This window comes from Rhinatrema bivittatum, chromosome 8, assembly GCF_901001135.1.
Source record: "Rhinatrema bivittatum chromosome 8, aRhiBiv1.1, whole genome shotgun sequence".
Classification (NCBI taxonomy): domain Eukaryota; kingdom Metazoa; phylum Chordata; class Amphibia; order Gymnophiona; family Rhinatrematidae; genus Rhinatrema; species Rhinatrema bivittatum.
In genome coordinates, this window is record NC_042622.1 from 13,405,115 (window position 1) to 13,432,951 (window position 27,837).

General features: G+C 51.8%; 1 protein-coding gene across 1 annotated transcript in view; it reads left to right on the top strand.

Annotated features, from left to right (window-relative positions):
* Nucleotides 1-27,837, top strand: part of RBBP8NL (RBBP8 N-terminal like) — a 56,447-nt gene that overhangs the window by 15,980 nt on the left and 12,630 nt on the right. Inside the window, exons 4-10 of the mRNA XM_029613262.1 lie at nucleotides 471-566; nucleotides 1,764-1,876; nucleotides 8,725-8,797; nucleotides 10,333-10,469; nucleotides 12,022-12,113; nucleotides 25,117-25,241; nucleotides 26,877-27,723. Of these exons, the coding sequence (XP_029469122.1) occupies nucleotides 471-566; nucleotides 1,764-1,876; nucleotides 8,725-8,797; nucleotides 10,333-10,469; nucleotides 12,022-12,113; nucleotides 25,117-25,241; nucleotides 26,877-27,723 (1,483 nt within the window). The remainder of the gene's footprint in view (nucleotides 1-470; nucleotides 567-1,763; nucleotides 1,877-8,724; nucleotides 8,798-10,332; nucleotides 10,470-12,021; nucleotides 12,114-25,116; nucleotides 25,242-26,876; nucleotides 27,724-27,837) is intronic.

Sequence of the window (27,837 nt, forward strand, 5' to 3'; positions counted from 1 at the left end):
TGCAGCTTTCTTTTTTTGCTCCCTTTTCTGCTGCTGCAGATCACGTCCTCGTCTTGCATGCAGTTAAGAGTTCCCCCACAGCTTGTGTTTGACCTTCCTTAGGGAAAATGTGCTCCCTGGGGTGAATGTGCGAGTGGGATAAGGAAACGAACCTGAAAGAGCAGCGTGACCAGGCCATTTATTTGGGATGGCCTTGAATTACATGAACGTCCCTTGGTTTATATATTCCCTGTGGAACCAATCCATTCCCTCTACATCCGCTTCCTCTGCTTTTACCCCTGATTATTAGAAGTTACCGGCACAGCTTCTTTAACTGGGCAGGAAAAGATCTGGCTTTTTTTTTCGCTCTGCCCTTTCCTATCAGATGCAATCCGACTGGGCACTCTGGAAAGATCAATCCAGCTCATGCCCCGGGGAAGGCAGCAAGGGGACTTAATGATGCCGCTCTCTGCTCTTTCCCCAAACCCCAGAGACACGCGCAGGATCGAGGAGCTGTTTGCCAAAAACCACCTGCTGCGGGAACAGCAGAAAGCCCTGAATGAAAACATCAAGGCCTTGGAGAACAGGTAACCGCAGCTTTCCGTCCCTCAGCGTAGCTCCTGGAGGAGAAGGGCATAGACCATTCCTAACCAGGTGGATTTGGGGAAAGCCGCTGCTTATTCCTGGGCATTAGCAGCGTGGGATCGAGCTACAATTTAGGGTCCTGCCAGGTACTTGCGATGGTGCTTTAGCCATTGTTGGAAACAGGAATCGGGGCATGACGGGCTCATTGCTAGACCCAGTGTTCTCATGGTGCTGGAGTAGAGGGACGTTACCTCTAATGCCCATGCACTATCTTCCGCTCCCTTCCCATTTCCACAGTGTTTAATGCTATTACAATCTCTGTTTTTTGTTTCTTTATTTCTTTACTTATGAAGCTGCATGGGGACCCTACAGCCCTTCGGGGTTTTCAGGATATCCACAACGAATATGCATGAGCTGCATCTGGATATCCTGAAAACCCAAAGGGCTGTAGGGTCACCAGGACAGGTCTGGGGGAAGCCCTGGGGTACGAAAAGTACCGAACCCTGAGAGCAGATTTACGAAAGACATGACAAATAAAAGAGGCTGACATGCACACGAGGGTGGGTAGAGCATGGTTCTAGAGCAGATTTCTCCCCAGGCTTCTAGCTCCCCGTTATCCTTGCACCAGAAGCTCCTTGTGGAAGCATTCAGGAGAGGAGCGTCCAGGAGCTGCTCCAGGGAATGTCATGAGCTCGTGCTGATGGATTTCCAATTGCTTTTTCCTTAGCGTCTGCGATAGAAATAGTGACCTCTCTTCTCGGAAGATGTCCTGATTAGGCAGTCAGTGAGCTCTTGAATCGAGAGGCACTCAAACAATGCACGCAAAAGGTTAACAGGAGTGGAAACCCACAAGGAAGTGCCTGCCGAGGGCTGGTTTCCTACTCATAAATGGAGCTTGGCTAACAAGCCTCTCAGACTAGTGCGGGAAATGAATGTAACCGCTGCTTGCATGTTCAGCCCTCAAACTACAAGTTTCAGGGAAGCAGAGGTGGCCAGTGGTCCAGTCAGGCCGGGCCCTTTCACCTCCCATCTCTGTGCTGCCAGCGTTACAGGTTTGCAGGTGGCCCAGCTCCGGCTCTCTGACTTTGGAGGATGCAGGATTCCCTCCTCAGCTGGGGAGGGTGTGAGTTCTCCGGTGCTGCTGCTTTCTGTTCAAGGCTGGGTTTGTTGTTTTGGTTTTTTTGTGTCTCTTTGTGCAGGCTGCGGGCGGGTCTCTGCGACAGGTGCACCGTCACCCAGGATCTGGCCAAGAAAAAGCAGAAGGAGTTCGAGGGCTCCCACCTCCAGAGCCTGCAGCTTCTCTCCTCCCTCAGTAGGTGTCCTGCGCCTTCAGGTCTGTCTCAGGGCTCTGGCAGTGCAAGGCGGGGATTTCCTGCTGCCGCGTGGCCGTCAGCCCCCCCATGCCGGCTGCGTCCCTTCAGCTTCATTCAGTTGGGTCCAACTAACCAGACGCTTTAAATGCCTGCTCTCCCGACTTACGCCGTCCCCTGAAGCACGGGGGTGAGGGTAGAAAAGCTCTCTGCTCCCCATTTCATTTGTGCCCTGCTCTCTGTTTCTGGGGCTGCCGCTCACAGAGAGTCTGCGGGTGCAGATTTGGGTCTAATGACGACCGACGCCCCTTGCAACCTTCCTTGGATGTGAGACCCAGGAATCTGAGCGGCACTTCTGGTATGGGGGGGTGGGGAGGGGAACAGGTTAATAAGAGGCCTCGCGCCTCCACTGAGAGGGTGCAGTACAGCCCTGTGCACGGGCAATTGCTTAACCACCCCCCCCCCCCCCCCCCCAGCAAACTCTGCCAGTGCTGATCCTGCCGGCCTGGGCCCCTCACTCCCATCCCTCCACCCTGCACAGGACCCCCCCTGGAAGCTGGGTGAGGCCTCTGCTTGGTTGAATCCTTGGTTGTGATCTGACAGGACGAGAATTAGGAGAGGCCGAGCTGCTGCTGCTTTGATGTTTGCGGGGGTTTTTTTTTTTTTCATATTTCGTCCTCTCTTTCTGCTCGTCTGGATGCTGTTTGTTCCTGACCTCCAAGCATTGCTTTGGTACGCAGAGGCATTTGTCTCCCGGGGTAAGTTGCTTAGCTTTTGCTCTGCTGCTTCTCCTCTGTCTTTGACGAAGCTTCGGGAAACGGTGATTAGGCAGTAAAGGGATATTGCATTTGCTTGTTCACTTGTGCTCCGATTGTGCCATTTTTGCTATTTCTCACCTTTCAGACAGGGCAATATATTTTGTTTGCTGCTCATTCTGGCTCATGGGCTGTTATAAAACAGGAAGAAATCCCTAGTGAGATAGCAAAGGCAAGCAGCAGCAGCAGGATTTCTCCCCATTCATTCAGTGTATGGATGAATGTGTCTTGGGTGCTTGGTGTCTTGGGTGCTTGGTGTCTTGGTGTCTTGGGTGCTTGGTGTCTTGGGTGCTTGGTGTCTTGGTGCTTGGTGTCTTGGTGTCTTGGTGTCTTGGTGCTTGGTGTCTTGGTGCTTGGTGTCTTGGGTGCTTGGTGTCTTGGTGTCTTGGGTGCTTGGTGTCTTGGTGTCTTGGTGCTTGGTGTCTTGGGTGCTTGGTGTCTTGGTGCTTGGTGTCTTGGTGTCTTGGGTGCTTGGTGTCTTGGTGCTTGGTGTCTTGGTGTCTTGGTGCTTGGTGTCTTGGTGCTTGGTGTCTTGGTGTCTTGGTGCTTGGTGTCTTGGTGTCTTGGTGCTTGGTGTCTTGGTGCTTGGTGTCTTGGTGTCTTGGTGTCTTGGTGCTTGGTGTCTTGGTGTCTTGGGTGCTTGGTGCTTGGTGTCTTGGTGTCTTGGTGTCTTGGGTGCTTGGTGTCTTGGTTGTGTTGGTGCTTTTATGGTGCTGTGTGCTTGGCTGTAGTGTTTGGTATCAATGGAGTTTTTTTATGCTGGGTTGATGATAGGGCTATCTATTTTGTACACTGCTTTGGTTAAATTAATGATTTATAAACAGGTACATGAGATTCCATCTAAATTCCACTTTCTCCAGAGCCCTCCAGACCCAAAGAGGCTGAGAAGCCGCACAGCCTTAGAAGGTCTGAATGTCTTAGCAGTGGGTAATGTTAGGTATTAGGTACACGTAAAAAATCAAAACTGTACAAAACAAGTGATGGAATCTTATAATATCAACTTTCTAAATGCCATCAACATAACCGACAGTACTTGCTGTAGCCTGTATTTTGTATGAACAGTGAGACCTCATATATTGTGGCGGGTTCACCGTGTGAACGCCCTGAGCACCACTTTCAAGGTTGTGCGATGATAATTTTTCTGAATACACCGTAAACAAAGTTCAAATCATCGGTCTCTCTGTTAAGGTTTGCATTAAGGTAATGACAGCTTGTGTCAGTTTACTACAATATAAGGCAGTGAAAAACTCTTATCATAACGTATTGTAGCGGAGTATGCAGTAGGGATATGGAACACTGGCACTAGCCCGACATGGCTCGTGTTTCTGTCAAAAGCTTCCTCAGGGGCCGCACTATGCCACTACTGAAAAATAAAAAACAGGGTAATCAATTCCTTGCAAAACAGCATTTCAAATCAAATCGCTAACTGCTTAATACCTACGATTCCCAGACACTGCCGCTTGGCTCTGCTACTAGGCTGCAGCTTTTCTCGAGCAGCCGGATCCGCCATTTTACTCATTGGATTTATACCTACCGCAATGGGCGGAAACAATTAATTGTGACGTCACAGTGATTAACTTGAAGCGGATAGAATAACTAGAAGAGCGATGTCCATTCCACAGAATCGTTAAGGCCATTGGGGGATGTAGATGCTAAAGTAAAAATACACCATTGTTCACGTACATTCAAAATTTGATTCATGGAGGCACCCATGGTGACTCACTGCACTTCATCTGGACATACGTTTGACCAACTTCGATGGACTATCCTTGTACCCAATATTCGTGGAGGCGACATGAATCAAATTTTGAATGTACGTGAGCAATGGTGGATTTTTACTTTAGCATCTACATCCCCCAATGGCCTTACATAAGAACATAAGAAAATGCCATACTGGGTCAGACCAAGGGTCCATCAAGCCCAGCATCCTGTTTCCAACGGTGGCCAATCCAGGCCATAAGAACCTGGCAAGTACCCAAAAACTAAGTCTATTCCATGTAACCATTGCTAATGGCAGTGGCTATTCTCTAAGTGAACTTAATAGCAGGTAATGGACTTCTCCTCCAAGAACTTATCCAATCCTTTTTTAAACACAGCTATACTAACTGCATGAACCACATTCTCTGGCAACAAATTCCAGAGTTTAATTGTGCATTGAGTAAAAAAGAACTTTCTCCGATTAGTTTTAAATGTGCCCCATGCTAACTTCATGGAGTGTCCCCTAGTCTTTCTACTATCCGAAAGAGTAAATAACCGATTCACATCTACCCGTTCTAGACCTCTCATGATTTTAAACACCTCTATCATATCCCCCCTCAGTCGTCTCTTCTCCAAGCTGAAAAGTCCTAACCTCTTTAGTCTTTCCTCATAGGGGAGTTGTTCCATTCCCCTTATCATTTTGGTAGCCCTTCTCTGTACCTTCTCCATCGCAATTATATCTTTTTTGAGATGCGGCGACCAGAATTGTACACAGTATTCAAGGTGCGGTCTCACCATGGAGCGATACAGAGGCATTATGACATTTTCCGTTTTATTCATCATTCCTTTTCTAATAATTCCCAACATTCTGTTTGCTATTTTGACTGCCGCAGCACACTGAACCGACGATTTCAATGTGTTATCCACTATGACACCTAGATCTCTTTCTTGGGTTGTAGCACCTAATATGGAACCCAACATCGTGTAATTATAGCATGGGTTATTTTTCCCTATATGCATCACCTTGCACTTATCCACATTAAATTTCATCTGCCATTTGGATGCCCAATTTTCCAGTCTCACAAGGTCTTCCTGGAATTTATCACAATCTGCTTGTGATTTAACTACTCTGAACAATTTTGTGTCATCTGCAAATTTGATTATCTCACTCGTCGTATTTCTTTCCAGATCATTTATAAATATATTGAACAGTAAGGGTCCCAATACAGATCCCTGAGGCACTCCACTGTCCACTCCCTTCCACTGAGAAAATTGCCCATTTAATCCTACTCTCTGTTTCCTGCCTTTTAGCCAGTTTGCAATCCACGAAAGGACCTCGCCACCTATCCCATGACTTTTTACTTTCCTAGAAGCATCTCATGAGGAACTTTGTCAAACGCCTTCTGAAAATCCAAGTATACTATATCTACCGGTTCACCTTTATCCACATGTTTATTAACTCCTTCAAAAAAGTGAAGCAGATTTGTGAGGCAAGACTTGCCCTGGGTAAAGCCATGCTGACTTTGTTCCATTAAACCATGTCTTTCTATATGTTCTGTGATTTTGATGTTTAGAACACTTTCCACTATTTTTCCTGGCACTGAAGTCAGGCTAACCGGTCTGTAGTTTCCCAGATCGCCCCTGGAGCCCTTTTTAAATATTGGGGTTACATTTGCTATCCTCCAGTCTTCAGGTACAATGGATGATTTTAATGATAAGTTACAAATTTTTACTAATAGGTCTGAAATTTCATTTTTTAGTTCCTTCAGAACTCTGGGGTGTATACCATCCGGGACAAGGTGATTTACTACTCTTCAGTTTGTCAATCAGGCCTACCACATCTTCTAGGTTCACCGTGATTTGATTCAGTCCATCTGAATCATTACCCATGAAAACCTTCTCCATTACGGGTACCTCCCCAACATCCTCTTCAGTAAACACCGAAGCAAAGAAATCATTTAATCTTTCCGCGATGGCCTTATCTTCTCTAAGTGCCCCTTTAAACCCCTCGATCATCTAACGGTCCAACTGACTCCCTCACAGGCTTTCTGCTTCGGATATATTTAAAAAAGTTTTTACTGTGAGTTTTTGCCTCTACAGCCAACTTCTTTTCAAATTCTCTCTTAGCCTGTCTTATCAATGTCTTACATTTAACTTGCCAATGTTTATGCTTTATCCTATTTTCTTCTGTTGGATCCTTCTTCCAATTTTTGAATGAAGATCTTTTGGCTAAAATAGCTTCTTTCACCTCCCCTTTTAACCATGCCGGTAATCGTTTTGCCTTTTTTCCACCTTTCTTAATTTGTGGAATACATCTGGACTGTGCTTCTAGAATGGTATTTTTTAACAATGACCACGCCTCTTGGACAGTTTTTTACTTTTGTAGCTGCTCCTTTCAGATTTTTTCTAACAATTTTTCTCATTTTATCAAAGTTTCCCTTTTGAAAGTTTAGCACGAGAGCCTTGGATTTGCACACTGTTCCTTTTCCAGTCATTAAATCAAATTTGATCATATTATGATCACTATTGCCAAGCGGCCCCACCACCGTTACCTCTCTCACCAAGTCCTGTGCTCCACTGAGAATTAGATCTAAAATGCTCCCTCTCTCGTCGGTTCCTGAACCAATTGCTCCATAAAGCTATCATTTATTCCATCCAGGAACGTTATCTCTCTAGCGTGACCCGATGATACATTTACCCAGTCTATATTGGGGTAATTGAAGTCTCCCATTATTACTGCACTACCAATTTGGTTAGCTTCCCTAATTTCTCTTAGCATTTCACTGTCCATCTCACCATCTTGACCAGGTGGACGGTAGTATACCCCTATCACTGTAGTCTTCCCTGATACACAAGGGATTTCTACCCATAAAGATTCAATTTTGTATTTAGTCTCATGCAGGATGTTTATCCTGTTGGACTCTATGCCATCCTGGACATAAAGCGCCACACCTCCTCCCGACTGCTCCTCTCTGTCATTGCGATATAATTTGTACCCCGGTATAGCACTGTCCCATTGGTTATCCTCTTTCCACCATGTCTCTGAGATGCCAATTAAGTCTAGGTCATCATTCACTGCTATACCTTCTAATTCTCCCATCTTACTTCTTAGACTTCTGGCATTAGCATACAAACATTTCAAAGTTTGTTTTTTGTTTGTATTTTTATTCTGCTTTTTAATTGATAGGGATAAGTTAATGTCTGTGGAATGGACATCGCTCTTCTAGTTATTCTATCCGCTTCAAGTTAATCACTGTGACGTCACAATTAATTGTTTCCGCCCATTGCGGTAGGTATAAATCCAATGAGTAAAATGGCGGATCCGGCTGCCCGAGAAAAGCTGCAGCCTAGTAGCAGAGCCAAGCGGCAGTGTCTGGGAATCGTAGGTATTAAGCAGTTAGCGATTTGATTTGAAATGCTGTTTTGCAAGGAATTGATTACCCTGTTTTTTATTTTTCAGTAGTGGCATAGTGCGGCCCCTGAGGAAGCTTTTGACAGAAACACGAGCCGTGTCGGGCCAGTGTCAGTGTTCCATATCCCTACTGCATACTCCGCTACAATACGCTACGATAAGTGACACGCTATGATGAGTTTTTCACTGCCTTATATTGTAGTAAACTGACACAAGCTGTCATTACCTTAATGCAAACCTTAACAGAGAGACCGATGATTTGAACTTTGTTTACGGTGTATTCAGAAAAATTATCACCGCACGACCTTGAAAGTGGCGCTCGGGGCGTTCACACAGTGAACCCGCCACAATATATGAGGTCTCACTGTTCATACAAAATACAGGCTACAGCAAGTACTGTCGGTTATGTTGATGGCATTTAGAAAGTAGGTATTAGGTACATGCAGGGCTGTCCAATGGATGCACTCAGTTGGGTTTAATCAGAAAAGATTTTATTTTATAAAATTATCTTTCTCCTCTGAAATTCCACCTGAAAGCGCGTTTTAATGACTGATTTGTAGATTTTCAGTGAACTAAACCACCCCAGTTCAGTGTTTGGGTGAATGTCTTAACGTATCCCCCCAGGACGCTGCTAACCATCGGCCAAACAGATTTTATATTCCACTTTTTGGCGTTTCAAAGCGGCTTACATTCAGGTACTGTTAGATGTTCCTCTCTCCCCAGGGGGCTCACAATCCAGGTCTGTACCTGAGGCAATGGAGGGTGAAGTGAGCTGCCCAGGGTCAGAAGGAGTGGCAGTGGGGTCCGAACCCTCCTTTGTAGCCGGCTGCTCTTCCACGCTGCATGCGGCGCCGCTGCTTATGTTCGCACCGAGAGCTCGTTTCTTAGTGGTGTTTTTTTAAATTTTTAAATTTTTTTTTTTCAGCTAATGAGCTAAAGGCCCTGAAAGAGGAAAATGCGTCCCTTAGAGAAGAGCTGAGGAAGCTAAGGAACCTGGAGTGAGTATCCGCACCTGCCGGGCGGTGCAGAGAGCGTCCCGCTCCTTGTCACTGGGCCGGGCAGGCGCTGCGGGCGCCCATCCACCCACACTGCTCCCTGGCCCTGCCACACGGGTTCGGCTGCACCCGAGGTTCCTTCCCGGGGCCGCCAGCTGCTAGGGATGCGTTAAATAACCTCTGAGCCCCACAGCGCGATATTTTTTTCGCTCCGGTTTCTCCGTAAGCGTGCGCTCAGTTTCCCTTGCCAGATCTTCTCGTTCTGACACATAAGCAGCAGCACGGCTCCGACCAAGGAGTTCCCTACACCTCCTCCCTCCCCCCAGCCCTAGCAGGAGACCGAACCAGCCCCAAAGTGCCTTTTGAGTTGTAGAAAGACACTTTAGGAAGGCAAGAGAACGGGAGGTGGGGCTGACCTGGAAAGTCCCTTTCTAACTCTCCAACAGGCCGATCCAGTAAAGCGTGCTCAGCTGAGCGCACTGTTCAACACGCGGTCGGACACGCGTCCACGCTCCCTCATAACTTAAGGGGTTTGGCACGTCCAAAACGCGCATCAAACCCCCCCCCCCCCCCATCCGAAACTAATAGCGCTCATCACGTGCACATGTATGTTGATGAGGCTATTAGCCCCAAATAAAAAAAAAAAAAAAATGCGTGCCCGACCTGCACATTTGTACGCTCAGGAATTAACGCCAGCCCAGAGAGCAGGCATTCATTTCTGAGCGGCCCAAGAACGTGCACAGAAAAGCAGAAAATGCTGCTTTTCTGTGTATCCTCTGACTTAATATCGTGGAGCTACGAAGCCGGAGGAATCAAAGAAATATTACCCCCTTTTTTTTTTTTTAAACATTTTTGGTTCCTATTTATTTATTTTTATTTAACACTTTTTTTTTCGTACCGGCATTCGTAGGACACATCATGTCGGTTTACAAGTAACTAAGAAAGGAAATTACAATGAACGAGGAAAAAGGGCTAACTGGATAATATACAAGAGTACAAAAGAAAAGTCAACGAGCAGAGTTACAACAATTTTGCATTCTAGATAGGATTAGATATGCAAGAGAACTTATAAACAATGCTAAGGAGGCATGTGCACTTAAGAACTTAGCATATGAAACATATTTACAGTTCCTGCGACTTAACATTGCGGTACTTAATAATATCGTGCCCAGCCTCCTGCGCTGGGGCCGCGCACAGTTCTCCCTAGCGCCTCCTTTCAGCGCGACGCCGCATTTAAATATTGCATTGCGCGCCCAGCACAGGTGGGCTCGCAGCACCGAGCGTTGGTTCCCCCCCCCCCCCCCCTCCGCCACGGCTGTACCCTATCGGCCCGCATGAATTTCATCTTTCTGTAGGAACCCGCCGGGCGCAGCTGTAGGGTCAGAGTTCAGTCTGTAAAATACCACGCAAAGTCCAGGCCCTCGGTAGCCGGCACGGCGCTAGCGCTTCCGCCGTCCCCGTCCCGTCCCCCCCCCCCCCCCCCCCCGCTGACGCCTTCAGGTGTTGACTGAGCTCTCTCTCTTTTCCCGCTGTGCCAGAACGCAGCATCCAGGAGTCCTGTCGCCCGGCCGGGGCTTCAGCCCGGATCTTCCCGGCCCGCTCGGCGGGAGAAAGAGCCTGGAGAGGCCGCCTGGGAAAGAGAGCGAGGTCGCCCCCTTCCCACCGGCGGGAGAAGGTAAGGAGGAGGCGAGCACCACCCCGCATTTACGTCTCTGCGGCCTGCCTGGCTCCGGGAGATTTCGGGGGGGGAGGGGGGGGGATTTCTGACCTCTCTGAGGGGGAGGAGAGGAGCAGCGTCCGCCTGGATGTTGAGGGAATAAGGCAGTAGATCCGTGGCCTTTTTCTTTCTCAGGTGGTAGGAGGGCGTCTTTCGTTGGGAAAACTCAAGTGAACCCAGGGGGGGAAGGCCATGGCTGCGGGGGGGGGGGGGTGCGTGTGGTTGACGTCTGTAACTGTGACATCACGACCCGAGCCTCTGCAGACTGTCCCTGCCGGTCCCCCCCTCCCTCTCTCCTGAGACCGCGCTCCTCAAGGACGCTCAGGCCCGCGTTGTTCAGCTCTCGGCGCAAACATTAGAAAGAGACGCTTTTCACTTAAAGAGGCGGGAACTCAGAACCTCAAGGACTGACGAGAAAAAAAAAAAACCCGGCGGCCATCGACTCCTGACCGAAACGGCGATTGAAGAGCTGTGCTGCACCCCAGCTGCCCTCTCCGCCTGCCATCCCATACCTGCTCCTGACGAGCTGCTCCGTAGTCCCCCATCCTGCTGGATCTGCCTCTTCACACACAAAGGTCACCGAGGCCGCGCAGAATTTACCGTGAGAGAGATTTTAACGAGGCTCCCCAAAATTAGGTAAAATGTGAGCTTTCCAACCGGAGTCCTGCGTGGGCCCATATATCCCGAGAGCCTGGGCTCCTGCTGGCATCGGCTGCAGATTCTGCTCAAGGCGCCGGCGTAAATGCAGGCAGCGGCTGGCAGTGCGCCAGCAGAGGAAGGGCACACAGGCCGTGCGATACGGTACACACACACACACACACACACACACACACAGGGACCGATGCAGTACCGGGCGCTAGCCGCTGCGCGTAGCTTAACACGGGATTGGACACGTAACCCCCCCCCGATCCAATACGGGGATCAGCACATCCAAAACGCATCTCCAAACCCCCAAAGCTAACGGCGCTCAGGACGTGTAAATTAATGTCGACGTGGCCATTACCTATTACCTCCCGATTGACAAAAAAAAAAAAATAAGTTTTTACCCTCAGAACTTAACGCCTGCCCCGGAGCAGGCGTTAAGTTCTGAGGAGCCCCTAAAGTTGACAGAAAAGCTTTTCTGTGGCTCCTCCGACTTAATATTGTGGCGATTTTTAAATCGGAGGAGTTAGGAATAAATTAATAAATAAATAGAAAGTGCGCCGGCGGTCAGGTTAGGAAAACCTCAATTACCGGACGCTCGAGAAACTGAGCGCGCGTTTTCCTAACCCGCTGACCGCCACCTCTCCTGGGCGTCCGCTGCCGAGGAGGCGCTAGGGGTGCACCATTTCCCTTAACGCCTCCTTTTTCCTGCCGCAGTGCGTTTGCCTATTGCATAGGGCTTCCCGTGCATTAGGAGATCGGGCGCACAGTCGTGAGCGTCATTTTTCCGGGCGCCAATATTGCATCGGCCGGACGCAGGGCGCTCGCTGTAGGGAATGACCAGGCACTGTTGGTTTTTGCCTTTCAGAAAAGTCATTTGGCCCAGAAAGTTCTGCAGCTGCTGTAAACTCTCCAGTCAGAACCATGCAGGACATGTGCATGTTTGAATTTGTTCCCACGGTAAGAGCTGGTTTCATTTGTCCGTTCGTCTTACTCACTAGCACCAAGAGCTAGATACAGATTAGAACTGCAATTATTCCATCTGACTTAGGTATGTGCCTACTATTAGAGCCTCTAGGGCCTGCAATAAGTGCCCTCTCTCCTATATATTATTAATGAAATATTACATGGAGCAATGTTAGCCTAATTCCCAAAGGGAAGGAGGTTTATGAAATCAGTGTGTGTGTTTGTGTGTGTGTGAGAGTGAGTGAGAGCCTGTGTTTGTGTGTGTGAGTGAGTGAGAGCCTGTGTGTGTGTGAGTGAGAGCCTGTGTATGTGTGTGTGTGAGTGTGAGTGAGAGCCTGTGTGTGTGTGAGAGTGAGTGAGTGAGAGCCTCTGTGTGTGTGTGTGTACACAAGTGAGAGCCTCTGTGTTGTGTGTGAGAGTGAGTGAAAGCCTGTGTATGTGTGTGTGTGTATAAGAGTGAGTGAGAGCCTGTGTATGTGTGTGTGTGTATGAGAGTGAGTGAGAGCCTGTGTGTGTGTGTGTGTGTGTGAGCGTGCATCTCACTGAGACCTTTAATTTCGGTGTTTTGATATCCTATCTACACCAAATTTTCAGGACAGCAGAGAGTCCAAGAGGACCCTGCCGGTATTGGTTTGAGTGCCATGTATACATTTATCCCTGCTTCAATAGTAGGGGGAAATGTGGAAAAGAGGATTTATATTCAGACAACATCCAACAAGGCATTGATCTGTGCAGTCTGGGTAAATAAGCATCGGGGTAACTTGCTTGATGCGGCGGTTACAACCCTTAACCATTAAGTCTTATGCTTCACCTTTGGTGCAGCTCCAACATTACTCTCTGCATCAACGGCAGGGGGTGGCAGGAAATTCGAATCAAACAGTTACCAACAAGGGCCCTGAACTTGGTGGTCGGTGAAACAGATAAGTATGGGAAAATAAGGGTGGGAGCTTGCTGGGCAGACTGGATGGGCCGATTGGTCTTTTTCTGCCATCATTTCTATGTTTCTATATTATGACAAGAACATGGTGCCAGCCTCAGGGTCACTGGTGCCAATTTTAAGAACAGACTCAGCAGGGCAGGAGGGCTGAGAGCTGCTGCTTCCCCATTTGGATATCTACAGATCCGCAGACGGGGTACAGGGGCTCCGAGAGAGGGAAGGGGAAGGAACATCCCAAAAGTGTATGTGTGGAGGGAGGGAGGGAGGAGGGGATTTCAATTTTTGCAGCGCTGGAGAGATTTTCCTCAATGGGAGGAAGGAGCCCTAGGCTGGTGACTTCCTGAAACAAAAAGAAAAGAAAAAAAACAATGAAATTGCATTCGTTTTTCTTCTTTTTTAGCAACAAAAAAGGACATTTCTTGCAGTTTGCCCTGTTGTTCTAAGTCCTTACACTGTGCAGTGTTGTGGGCTCACTTCCACGTTGGTGCTGGTGGGAACTGGAGCGCTTGCAGATTGTGATCCCTTGCGGCGAACGAGCGGTGGGGGTCACTCGCGCAGGTCCCCCTCTTCCAGAGCTCAGGTGGAAGGGCGAGAAGAAACGGGGAAACGCGCGTTGGGTGCAAAATGGTGTTAGCGTTTGTGGGTTCACAGGAGGGCCCCCGTGAGCCGCCGCGTTCACCTCCATCGCCGAGCCACGCTGGCTCCTGTCGCAGCGAAACGCCGCCGGCGTCGCACGCCGCTGAGGCAGCCGGGCTGCGGGCCTTCCCTTAGGTGCACGTGCAAAACGTGTGCACATACAATAAAGGCCCCAAGGCGGAGAAACACTGAGCGGCGCCCACCAACGGCGTCAGCCTATTTAAGCAAGGGCCCCGCAGTAGCGCTTTGCCTCAGCAGTGGGGCCTTCTGTCTCGCGGTGCGTGTTGCCTGGCCCTCCTGTTCCCCCCGCGCTCCTGGTCCCAGCCTTGCCTTCCAGCCTCGCCTCCTCCTGTTTGTCTTGTCCGGCGCCTTCGGTGTGTCTTTGTCCACCCTTGGCCTGACTCTTCAGATCTTGACCCCCCCCTTGCCTGGGCCTGACCACTCTTGCCAGCTGCCTGCCCCCGACCTTGGCCCATCTCTGACGCCGCTGGTCTGCTGCCTGCCTCGGGCCCGGTGAGCTCTTGCAATTCCATTACCTTCACCACCCTAGAGATCCGCCCAAGTCCTGCCGGCCGCCAGTGCCTGAGGGCTCAACCTGCGGGGGAGGCGGCTGGTAAAGGTGAAGCTCCAGACCGTCCAACTATAGGTGCATTTTGCCAGCTGCTGGCGTGGGCCTTGGGGGGGGGGGAGGGGTTTGCCCTCGAGTCCGTGTAAACCACGCCGCAGCAGCAAGGGCTCACATACCCGCTCCCTTCCACAGATCGCTGAGGCCATGAGCTCGGCGCACTCACCTCTTGCTTCCGCCATCACCAGCTCCAGCAGCAGCAGCAGCAGGGTTAGATTAATGCTGCGGCCGGACATCTTCATGGCATTGCCGTCCGGCCTGCCCTGGCTCCGGGTCCAACCCCCGTCTTGCCGCCTGCTACTCCCATGCTCTATCTACTTAATTCCCTGTACGTACCTGGACCAGTCCAGACAGTGGGTTATGTCCCCAATCCAGCAGATGGAGTCAGCACAAACTTCGAGGGGGCGTCACCCTATATACCACTACCCCCTCTGCAGGAGTTCAGTATCTTCTGACTCCAGCAGATGCGAGTAGGGGAATCAGGCTTCTCCTCCTTTTCCTTCTTTCTCACTTCTTTTGCTTGATTATTTTGCTGCCTTTTTCTCATGGATCAAGTTTGTATCAAGTCTTGTATAAAGTTTTAAAAAAAAAAAAAGTAAAGCAGGGTCCTTTCACCTTTTGGGGAGTGGCTTGTCTCTCCTGTCTCTTCTCTGCGGCCTTGCTGTTTTCTTTGTCGTTGCAGCAGGGGTAAGTAAGTTTTTCTTCCTCTGTAGTTTTTCTTCACAGCACAGCTCCTGGTGCCCGCGAAAGCCGCTGGTGCCGGCCTCTTCGTTTTTCTTCACTCACCCGCGGCCATTTTGCAGCTCCTCGTGGGCTGCTGCCGCGCTTGGGAAAGACTTCTGGGGCGGGTTGTGTGGCCGGGAAGGCCCCCCCCGCGGCACCCTCCTGAAATTGCGGACAGCGGGCAGTGCGGGCTGCCCGGGCCCCCCCGCAGCGGTGCTTTCGTGCGCGTGGCCCCCCCCCCCCCCCCCCCCCCCCCGAGGCTTTTGCTCTTTTTTGCCGCCGTTTTTCATCTCTCCCCCGGCGATCCCGATGCCGCGGCCGTCGCGCTGTGCGGCCTGCGGCAACCCGGGGTCCCGGATTTCCCGGGAGGGCATCTGTGCACTATGCCTTCCCGGGGGGGAAATTACCTCACAGTCCCTTACTGAATTTTCTTTTTTGCCCGGGCGGCGCGGGCCGGCCACTCCGCGATTTTTGGCGGGAACGGGGGCCAGCTTACATTCTGAGCGCCCGGAGGCGCAGGACACGAGGGAGAACGTCTCTCGGGAAGACCCTACAAGCGGGGGCGCCCCCCCGATTCTGGTGCAGGAGCCAAGCACCCAGAGCCAGGGAGCAGGAACCACGCCGCCCCTCGAAACGCACCCGGGCAGGCCGGGATTCTCTCCGGAGTTTATCCTGCTCGTGCATACCGCTTATCTACAGGGGCTGGACACACCTGTGGGACCCCCCCCCCCTAAGATCCCACGGATGTCGCCCTCGGCGCCGGCCCCCCCCGACCCTTCGGGAGCGGGGGCCTCCCGTCCTCCTACTCGGGTCCGTTCGGCGCCAGCAGCAGTGGGGGCGGTGCCCGACCCAGCGGGACAGGGACCTGACCTCCCGGACGGGGGCCAAGGGGACGGCACGCAAGAAGGGGATGATCCGCGTACCCTACGCCTCTTCCAGAGGGAAGAACTGGACGACCTCATCCCGCAGATCATTCAGGAATTAGATATGGACCCTCCACCGGACCAGCCTGCTCCAGTGGCTCCCGCTGTCGTCACCTCCTCAAAGAAGGGAGATCCAGTCCTGGCGGCGCTTCGGCCGAGGGCCCGAGCTTTTCCTATCCATGACTCGTTTTTACAACTTCTCACCAGGGAATGGGACACCCCGGAGGCCTCCCTGAGGAGCAGCCGGGCGATGGAAAAGCTGTACCCGCTCCCTGAAGATTTTCTGGACCTCATCAAGGTCCCAAAGGTGGACTCCGCAGTGTCGGCGGTCACGAAGAGGACGACTATCCCAGTAACGGGAGGTGCGGCATTGCGAGACACACAGGATCGTAAGTTGGAGGTTTTCCTTAAGCGGGTCTTCGAGGTCTCCGCGCTTGGCATGCGGGCGGTGATGTGCAGTTCGCTTGCCCAGCGGGCTAGTCTCCTTTGGGTACAACAACTCCTCACGTCTCAGAATCTGCCGGCCGATGAGGCTGCCCAGGCGGATCGGCTGGAGGCCGCGGTGGCGTATGGGGCGGACGCCTCGTACGATCTTTTTCGGGTCCTCGCAAGATCCATGGTATCAGTAGTGGCGGCACGCCGACTACTATGGCTACGCAACTGGGCGGCAGATACGTCCTCGAAGTCCAGTCTGGGCTCTCTCCCCTTCAGGGGCAAGTTCCTCTTCGGAGAGGATTTGGATCAGATCATCAAGTCCCTGGGGGAGAACGCTGTTCATCGGCTGCCGGAGGATAGGTTTCGTCCATCCAGAGCGTTTTCTTCTTCTCGGACCAGAGCCAGAGCGCAGCGGCGCTACAGGGGATACAGACAGGCGGCCGCCCGGCCATCCGCCCCCAGGTCTCAGCCCTGGTCGCGCTCCTTTCGCGGGAGTCGGCCCACACGCACTACTCCCGGACCCGGGAACCCCTCTAACAAGTCTTCACAATGATGCCAGTCTCGCCCACTCCTCTGTCCTCAGGATTGGGGGCCGGCTAACGTTTTTCTACGCGGAGTGGGCACGGATCACCTCGGACCAGTGGGTCCTGGATACCATAAAACACGGCTACACATTGGAATTTGTCCGCCCTCCGCAGGGAAGGTTCATCTTTTCTCCCTGTGGCTCGGACCTCAAAAGAAGGGCGGTGCAGCTGACTCTGGACAGACTCCGGGAGATAGGCGCTATTGCGCCCGTGCCCTTCGGAGAGGTGGGCTCGGGCCACTATTCCATCTATTTCGTCGTGCCAAAGAAGGACGGTTCCTTCCGGCCTATACTGGACCTCAAGGAAGTCAACAAATCCCTTCGAGTCGTTTGGTTCCGCATGGAAACGCTCCGATCAGTGATTGCGGCGGTACATCGGGGGGAGTTTCTCGCCTCCCTGGACTTAACGGAGGCCTACCTGCACATTCCCATCTGCCCGGACCACCACCGTTTCCTTCGTTTCAAAATCCTGGACCAGCATTTTCAGTTCACGGCTCTCCCGTTCGGATTGGCGACGGCGCCGCGCACCTTCACCAAGATCATGATAGTCGTGGCTGCAGCCCTCCGGAAGGAAGGCATCCTGGTTCATCCTTATCTGGACGATTGGCTCATCCGGGCGAAGTCATTCGATCATGGACGCTCAGCGGTGACTCGAGTAGTACGGTTTCTACATTCCCTGGGATGGGTAGTGAACTTCTCCAAGAGCTCCCTCACTCCCTTGCAACGCTTGGATTTCTTGGGGGCGACCTTCGACACCCTACTGGGTAAAGTTTTTCTGCGCCACGACAAGGCTCAATCCTTGCGGGATCACACACGACGGTTCTCTGCATTACCAGAGCCCACCTCCTGGGACTACCTACAACTCCTGGGAGTGATGGGGTCCACCATCGACCTTGTACCTTGGGCTTTCGCGCACCTCAGGACCTTACAGTGGGCGCTCCTCTCCCGGTGGAAACCAGTATCACAGGACTACCAGATGATTCTCCCGCTCCCGCAGAATGCCAGGGACAGTCTGGACTGGTGGTTGGATCCGCCGAACCTGGCCCGGGGCATGTCCCTCGATCTGCCAAATTGGGTGGTGGTGACTACCGATGCCAGTCTAGCAGGCTGGGGTGCAGTATGCGATCGAAGCGCCACGCAGGGGACATGGTCCGCGGTGGAGGCGAAGTGGTCAATCAACCGTCTGGAAACCAGGGCGGTCCGGCTAGCTCTGCGACATTTCCTCCTGCTTCTTCGGAACCGGGAAGTCAGAATTCTATCGGACAACGCTACCACCGTGGCCTACATCAACCGACAAGGAGGCATGTTCCTTACGCGCAGCCCGCAGGTAGCGCTCAAGGCGGCGCTACTGATGCAATGGGCGGAGCGTCATCTCGTCCGGCTAGCGGCCTCGCACATCGCCGGGGTGGACAACGTCCAGGCGGACTTCCTCAGTCGTCAACTGCTGGATCCAGGAGAGTGGTCTCTCTCCGACAAAGCGATGCAACTTATCGTCCATCGGTGGGGGCCCCCCCACCTGGATCTGATGGCGTCTGCTCTCAACACCAAGGCTCCACGCTTCTTCAGTCGCCGGAGAGAGCGCGGCGCGGAGGGAGTGGATGCCCTGGTCCTTCCGTGGCCCCCACATCTTCTGCTCTACGCTTTCCACCGTGGCCTCTGGTGGGCAGGATGCTCCGCAGAATAGAAAGCCATCAGGGGACCGTGGTCTTCGTCGCTCCGGAATGGCCCAGGCGACCCTGGTTTGCAGACCTTCTACAGCTGGTGATCGACGGGCCAATCAGGCTGGGGCACCTCCCCCAGCTCCTACATCAGGGCCCGGTATTTTTCGAGCAGGCAGAACTCTTCTGTCTTGCGGCCTGGCTTTTGAGAGGCGCCGCCTCCGGCATCGGGGCTACCCGGAGGCGGTAGTATCCACGCTATTGCGGGCACGAAAAACATCGACGTCGGCGGCCTATGTTCGGGTCTGGAAGGTGTTCGAGCTGTGGTGTACCAGCCAGGCCACGAGACCCGCTAAGGATTCTGTACCTCAGATCCTTCAGTTTCTACAGGCAGGAGTGGAAAAAGGGCTCGCCTATAATTCACTATGGGTTCAGGTGGCCGCCCTTGGTTCGCTGTTGAGCGATGGGGGCTCTCTTCTACAGCACCCTGACATTGCTCGTTTTCTCAAGGGTGTCAAGCATATGCGTCCTCCATTGCGGGACCCTTGTCCCTCCTGGAGTCTTAACCTTGTGCTTCGCTCCCTGTCGGGACCACCGTTCGAGCCGCTGCGCAGCGCAACGATAAAGGATCTCACTCTCAAGACTGTATTTCTTGTGGCCATCTGTTCTGCTCGACGCATCTCGGAGCTGCAGGCTCTGTCGTGTAGAGAGCCTTATCTCCGTTTTTCCGACTCTGGAGTTTCGCTTCGCACCGTTCCCTCCTTCCTTCCGAAGGTGGTTTCTGCATTCCATGTGAACCAGACGGTGGAGTTGCCGTCCTTCTCTTCCTCAGAGCCGAAGACGCTCCGTCTCTTGGATGTCAAGCGCACTCTGCGCCTCTATCTGGAGGCTACAAATGAGTTCCGGATCTCTGACCATCTCTTCGTACTCTGGTCCGGACCTAAGAAGGGGACTCAGGCCTCGAAGGCTACCATTGCCAGATGGCTGAAGGCCGGCATTGCTGCTTCCTACATTGGGGCGGGTTGGACTCCCCCACCCGGAATCGTAGCGCATTCTACACGTTCTCAGGCGGCTTCCTGGGCGGAGTCTCGCTCGGTATCCTCGCAAGAAATTTGTCGAGCAGCCACCTGGAAATCGTTACACACATTCTCGAGGCACTATCGTCTGCACCTCGCCTCTTCGGTCTCTGGACACTTTGGCGAGCAGGTTCTCCGAGCAGGCCTCGCAGGACCCCACCCGATTTAGGGAAGCTTGGGTACATCCCACTGTCTGGACTGATCCAGGTACGTACAGGGAAAAGAAAATTATTACTTACCTGCTAATTTTCGTTCCTGTAGTACCATGGATCAGTCCAGACGCCCACCACGTTTTGGGTTCTTGGTCCTGCTCAGCTCTGCGCTATTTCCTGTTCACAGTGCTCTGTGTCTTCACAGTCGTTTCCTTTTTGCTGTTTTTCACAACTCCCTACAAGTTGATAGGATGTTTGCAGTTATTTGTTGTGGTTACAATTGTTTTAATTATCTGTTTCCACAAACTTGATCCTTCGGGGGTTTCTACTCGGGCTTTGATATATTCGATAATGAACTCCTGCAGAGGGGGTAGTAGTATATATGGTAACGCCCCCTCAAAGCTTGTGCTGACTCCATCTGCTGGATTGGGGACATAACCCACTGTCTGGACTGATCCATGGTACTACAGGAACGAAAATTAGCAGGTAAGTAATAATTTTCTTATATAGAGGCTTTCTCAATCAATGCCGGATGCTATTTGAATTGCAGGCACCTTTGTATCTGGGTGCCTGCAATTCAAGACAGAATATAGGTCAATGTGGCCTATATTCTCTCTTTGCTGGGTAGCACCGTGCTGGCTTGGACCTCACCCCTTTGGGAAAGGGATGGATCTGATGCACTTTCTGCAAGAATTAAGGCAACAATTCGATGAGCTTGGTCGCACAGCTTCCAGGGCTCTGAACTCCTACAGATTAGGCAAAGCTTCAGGTCTGTGGGAGAGTACCGCAGTGCACTTCTGCACTCTGGCCTCTGAATTTTGGTGGGGCAGTGACAGCTTGGTTGCGATTTTCTAACAAGGACTCTTGGAGCATATTAAAGACGAGCTGCCTGCCCGGGACCTGCCGGATCCCTTGGAAGGCCCTGATTACCCTCGCCGTACACCTAGACCTGAGGTTTCAGGAGCTCGGCTCACCACCCTCTTTGCCTTGCCCCGAATTTCCAGTGTCCTGTAACACCTCGCTGTCCTTCAGATCTGGGACCTGCATCTGTGGAAGCCGTGCAGGTGGAGAGAAGCAGAGATGCTGTAACCTGAGCGTGTGTTTATTCTGTTCTGCATCTGGGCATTTCACAAGGCACTACTCGGACAAGCCAAGAAAACTCAGGGACCTAGGCCTGGTGGGAGAGGTCACCCTGGGTCATCCTTACACCTCTCCACAACTGTTAATACCAGTTTGTTTTTCCCTTGGGGACATTGATGCCGATGCTTTAGTTTTTCTGAATATCGGTGCTGGGGGCAGCTTCATCCACGAGGTCCAGTCTAACACTACTGCATACCGACGGTTTCCTTAGATAGCCTCCTCGCGATCTCCTCCATTTATGGAGAACCTTTACCTGGCCATGTCACTAGAGCCACAGTACCACTGACATAAGAACATAAGAAAATGCCATACTGGGTCAGACCAAGGGTCCATCAAGCCCAGCATCCTGTTTCCAACAGTGGCCAATCCAGGCCATAGGAACCTGGCAAGTACCCAAAAACTAAGTCTATTCCATGTAACCATTGCTAATGGCAGTGGCTATTCTCTAAATGAACTTAATAGCAGGTAATGGACTTCTCCTCCAAGAACTTATCCAATCCTTTTTTGAACACAGCTATACTAACTGCACTAACCACATTCGCTGGCAACAAATTCCAGAGTTTAATTGTGCGCTGAGTAAAAAAGAACTTTCTCTGATTAGTTTTAAATGTGCCCCATGCTAACTTCATGGAGTGCCCCCTAATCTTTCTACTATCCGAAAGAGTAAATAACCGATTCACATCTACCCGTTCTAGACCTCTCATGATTTTAAACACCTCTATCATATCCCCCCTCAGTCGTCTCTTCTCCAAGCTGAAAAGTCCTAACCTCTTTAGTCTTTCCTCATAGGGGAGTTGTTCCATTCCCCTTATCATTTTGGTCGCCCTTCTCTGTACCTTCTCCATGCAAACAGGGATCCTGCAAGGGGAGGCAGATCAGTGTCATCCAAGGCGGTCAATGCAGTTATCTTGAATCTGCCGTGGTTCATGCTACATCAGCCCCACATCGATTGGACCACATTGCAGATCACCAGATGGGGTCCGAATTATCATGAGCAATGCCTTGCCAAAGTTTCTCTTGTGCTGCTTGTGGTTTGGAGCTTCCAGGTTTGCCATCCCAATATTCTGAATTCGTAGATGCTTTTAGCAAACAGCAAGCGGAGGTTCTGCCGCCTCATCGTTCCTACGATGTTGCGTGTCCCAGTCGTGGCCGGCCCGCGACCGAGCCTACTCACCTTCAGCGCCCGGCTCCCGACCTGGCCCGTCCTCTCTGGCAGTGGTGGCCAGCTGCCTGCACTCCCGCACCCCCGCTGCCTCCTCAGTCTCTCCCTGTTCCTCTGCGGGCTCCTCCAGTTCCCAGCAGGTCTCCCCATGTGTGCCGCAGGGAGATGCTGTCATCCAGCGGCTTGATTCCTCCTAGGCGCGTGCACGCGCCTCTTCTACTTTTAAATGGGCCGTGGCAGGAATCTTACCTGCGGCCCCGGATGATGACATCACTGGGCCCTGCTACTTAAGGCAGGGCCCGCCACTCATTGCTTGCCTTGGCAACAGGTCTCCACGCTTGTCATGTGCTCGTTGCTCCTCCTTGTTCCTGACCATTCCTGGTTCCTGTTCCTGACTTTGTTCCTGGTCCCAGCTCCTGACTCCATTCCTGGTTCCTACCTAGCCTTGCCTTGGTCTGATTACTGGCTTTGACCCTTGCTTCGTTGGAACTACGCTCAGGACTGATTACCAGCTTTGACCCTCGCTTCGTTGGAACTACGCTCAGGACTGATTACCGGCTTTGACCCTCACTTCGTTGGAACTACGCTCAGGACTGATTACCGGCTTTGACCCTCGCTTCGTTGGAACTACGCTCAGGACTGATTACCGGCTTTGACCCTCGCTTCGTTGGAACTACGCTCAGGACTGATTACCGGCTTTGACCCTCGCTTCGTTGGAACTACGCTCAGGACTGATTACCGGCTTTGACCCTCGCTTCGGTGGAACTACGCTCAGGACTGATTACCGGCTTTGACCCCTGCTTCGTTTGACCTATGCTCAGGACTGTATACTGGCTTTGACCCTTGCTTTGTTGGACTACGTTCAGGACTGATTCCCGTCCTTGACTCTTCCTCGCTGTACCTCATCTAGCTCTGCTGCCTGCCCCGACTCCAGCCTGTTCCTGACCTTGCCTCTGGTATCTCCTTGGACTTGGCTTTGTCAGGCTTCGGCCTTCTGCTTCCCGGGCGTCACCTATTCTTGCTTCTGGCCCATCCTTGGCGCCTGGGTCTGTGGATCCCTGCCTTGTCCGGACCTGCCTCGATCCCTTCGATACCTCTGCTGGTCCCTGGCTACCTGCTACAACATCCACCGGGAATCGTCTGACGGAGGCCCCGCCTAAGACCAGCAAGTCCTGGCACCCAAGGGCTCAACCTGTGGGGAACGAGGGCTGGTATTGGCGAAACTCCAGTCGGCCTCCGTCTCCTGCTCTGCTCCACCTCCCGACGGTGGGGACCCGTGAGGCTTGCCCTAAGGGTAGCGTCAACCCCCACCTCGAGCCAAGGGTCCACCACCAGCACAACAGGTTGCCAAGGCCACGGACTCGGCGGAGCCACCCGCCCTCCAGGTCATTCCAGGCCTGGCTCTGAAGATCCAGGAACAGCAGCGCTTCTTAGAGGCGCTGGCCTCCTCTGTGGAGCACCTCCACGTCTGTCTAGCTACCCACGCTCAACTTGTGGGGGGAAGCAGCTGGCACAGGTGAAGCTCCAGACTGTCCCGCCGCAGGGCGCGTTTGCCAGCTGCTGGCATTGGCCTTAGGGATTCGCCCTGGAAGCTGCATCAACTATGCCACGGCAGGAAGGGCTCACATACCCGCTACCCTCCACAAATGGAGATTATATTTTACAAATTTCTCCCTTGAGGCAAATATTTCAGGGCTAAATTAATTTAAAAGTTACCTGAAAGGAATTACAGAGATCCCAGAACCCGTATCCTTCACTGAACACTTAGAGGCCCATATTCAAAAGCAAATGAATATTTGGGCATATATCTGGTTACTAAGTTAGGCAGCTAGGATTCAGCTGGATGTGTCAGGAGTGTTCTGGGGTCATAACTGGGAGGAGTTGGGTTAGTCGGCTAAGTTTGGTTGGGTCAAAGGGCTGGCCTAACGTTAGCTGGCTATGTTCAATAGTGTGGCTGCCTCCAAAGTTAGCCGGAAGGTGTCTGAATATGGACCTCCTATTATTTACTGATAAGGATAAAGCTATGTTAAACATTTCTAAGATCACAACAAACAAAAGAGCCCTTAAAGTCCCAGAGAAAAAAAATCACACAAACAAATTGGGAAGGTGCGACCAGAATCAAAATCCAAGGTTCTGCAGATAACCTTGGAGAAAATGACTACAAAAAACAATGGAAAAAGCAGAGAGCCCAAGGTGTCAGCAAACCGGTCTGTGTGTCGTATTGTGTAGGGACCGCCCTGTCTCATCATTCGTTCACCAAAGGCTCAGAAGAATCAAGCTGTTCAAGCAATCATCAGTTTTTTAAGTGTTTTTCAAGCAAATAAAACTAAATAAAGATCAAGAGACTCAATTCAAGTTAATGGAAAGCCCAACAGCAGCCGCGGTTTCACGAACGAGGCTTCTTCAGGGGCTGCTTCACTAATTCCGAGGTGGTTGGCCCGTTGTCCGTATAGATCAAGACACAAAAGTAATTGAAAAGAAAAGAAAGAAATGTTAAATACCTTTTAAATAAACAGATTATACTCGGGGCTTGCTTCCCTCTTTACGGGCTTCAGTGGTTCTGGTACTGACTGTGGATGTGTTTCTTGCAATTCTGCTTTCCTTCATCTTTCCTTACGGTGTATCCTCCTTATAGATTGTCATGCTTTCTTTTTGGTTTTCTTTGAATTACTGTAAAAGTAAAATATAAGCAGAAGGAATGCTGAGGCGGAATCTGGATGAAGGTAGGGTGGATAAGGCCCTGTTTGTTTCCTCTTGCAGCACTGCAGACTCCCTCAGGATCTCCAGCTTTACTTTCCCTTCCTTGCAAGCATTTCTTGATTTCTGCATTCGTTAGAGGCTATAAGTACAAAGGAGGAAGAGCGGAGGTCAGAAAGATCTTCCAGGAAGGCGGGGGCAGATTTTGTCATAATAAGAAAAGCAGCCACAATTTTCTGTCTGTGTTTAGAACCCACAGAGGATCGCCAACCAGCTCCACGGGACCATCGCAGTGGTGAGACCCGGCTCCAAATCCTGCCTGTCCGAGAGGATCTCTGCACCGTCGGCAATGCACGCTCAGTCCAACCACGCTAGGTGCGTTCTGCAGCCCAGATCCGAGCTCTCTTGCTTTGTCGCAGGCTGATGCAATAATCTGAGCGTTAAGAAACAACAGGGGACGATATCCAAAAGCCATTTAGAGTTAGCCAGTTAGGTTAGCTGCGCTGTAGGGGTAGATCTAAAGTTAGCCAGATATACTGAATATCCCGGTTAAGTTAGCCAGAGAAGTGTATCCGGCTACCTTAACGAGCCACTCAGTGGTTGAATATGGACCCCTGTGTCCTGCATGTCATGGCACATTTCTAACGCATAAATGAATTTTCTTTTATATGCTATGCAAATGTATTGGGAGTTTAAAAAATCACATTAACTGTAAAATGTGCGTTTGGCCAGACTGAACGCACCTTCTAACAGGGAAAGGAGGGGGTTGGTATCACTGAAACAGAGAAGGGTCTGATATGGAGCCGGGAGGAAAGACTATTTATCTGGCTTAGTGGCAGTGGTTAAACTGATAAATCCCCAGTTTTTCTTTTCTCGTTGTTTAAAAGTGGTTTTAAGGGTTGTAAGTGCCAGTGCAGCAGCACTGGAAATTTAACTCCATCTCTGATCACTCGGGCCGATACAGTACATTTGTAGTGGATACAGTACATAGCCAGCATTTGGATGCGTGTTTTGGACGCGCTAGGCTTTACCCCTTATTCAGTAAGGGGTAATAGCGCGTCCAAAATGCGCGTCCAACCCCCCCCCAAACCTAATAGCTCCCTCAACATGCAAATGCATGTCGATGGCCCTATGAGGTATTCCCGCGCTATTCAGTAAGTAAAATGGGCAGCCAAGCCACACATTTTGCTTTCAGAAATTAGCGCCTACCCAAAGGTAGGCGCTAATTTCTCCGGGCACTGGGAAAGTGCACAGAAAAGCAGTAAAAACTGCTTTCCTGTGCACCCTCCGACTTAATATCATGGCGATATTAAGTCGAAGGTCCCGAAAGTTTAAAAAAGTAAAAAATTTTTAAAAAATATTTTAAATGGGCCCGCGGCTGTCAGCGGGTTTGAGAACCGACACCGGCAAAATTGAGCGGCGGCTGTCAAACCCGCTGACAGCCGCCGCTTCTGTCAAAAAAGAGGCTCTAGGGACGCGCTCGTGTCCCTAGTGCCTCTTTTTACCGCCGGGCCTAATTTCAATAAATTAAGACACTGTATCACGCGCACAGGAGAGCGGGCATTTGCCCGCTCTCCTGTGCGTTTTTGCTGTATCGGCCCGAAGTTAAGTTTCCGGCATTAGGGAAACCAGGGTTATTGCAGCGCACCGCTCTCTCTGCGTCGGCAGTGCTAGTTAATGTCCTCATTTGCATGGGATTTCCATGCAGGGGCGCTAGGCGGTGCTCCCGTTTAGGAACGCACATGTTCCGTGTACAAAATTCCTTGCAATAAGTTCTTTGCGCACAGAAACTGAACGTTCCAGAGCAGGTAAAAATATGTGCTCGGCTGAGCGCACTTTACTGCAGTGGCCTGCCAGTTCCTAGGCAGTTGTTGGCAATTGGCCTATCCCTCTTTATTCAGTCACCTTCACCACTGACACAGTCTCTCCTTGGCTGAAAAGCCGTGATGTGCTGTAGTTCACTATCATGGAAGCCTCGAACGATCTAACTCCTGTCTCCCTTTCTTCCAGACCGTTAAGAGGCAACAGCCCACATTTCTGCGAGCAAGCATCTGGCCTTGAGACTCTAAAGCAGGGGAGCAGGGAGGAACAGCTCTGCCTGTGGACCCAGCGCTTTTCCCATGGCATGTTGGGCCTGCAGAGTCCCGGCGTCCCTGCAGATGGGCTCCTGGGGCACGTGCCAAAGGCCAGAGAGCTGGAGGCGGTGAGGAGAAGGTCCCAGAGTGAGCGGGAAGAGCCCGCGGCAGTGCTGGAGCGGCAGCGAGCTGTGACGCACCCCAACGAGCAGAGCTACTGGCGGAGGTGCGCAGTGGCTGAGCAGCGAGAGAAGCTCCAGTACTTCCTGGCAAGGCAGCAGCAGCAGCACCAGGAAAGGCAGAGGGCCAGAGCCGAGGCCCTTCCGAATCAAACTGCGCACCAGGCGTGCCAGGAAGAGGCGGGCCGGACCCTGCCACAGGCCTCGTGGGCCAGTGAGAACAGAAGGGAGAGAAGGTGGTCAGAAGACCGGGAAGAAAGATGCTCAGTTTTCACCAGCGCCAAATTACCTGCGCCGGGTGAGAAGCAAGGGGCTAGCAGCAGCCACCTGCCGGATAAGCCCTTGGACCTGTCTGACTCCGGAAGGATGAGAGAGGCTCTCTGTTCCGCAAGGCAGCACAAACCCTTCAGCCCGGGTCCGCCTGCCAGAGAAGGCTCGGCCTCGCCACAGGACGGCACAGGAGCCAACGCACTGCAGAGAGGAGGGCCTGAAAAATGCCTTCTTGGGCTCAGCCAGGTGCACGCTGGCAGCCCCTTCGACGGGGACGGTGAGACGCACCAGCTCGCAGCAGCGCCGGATGGAGAGGACTTCGCTCCATCTCTGGTGAGTACGGAATTTATATTGGGATCAGCAAGGCCAGGTCACCGACTCGTTCCCTTGTTAGGAAGGAAATCTCACTTAGCCATGTATGTCCACCCCTTGTCCACTTCCCCTCCT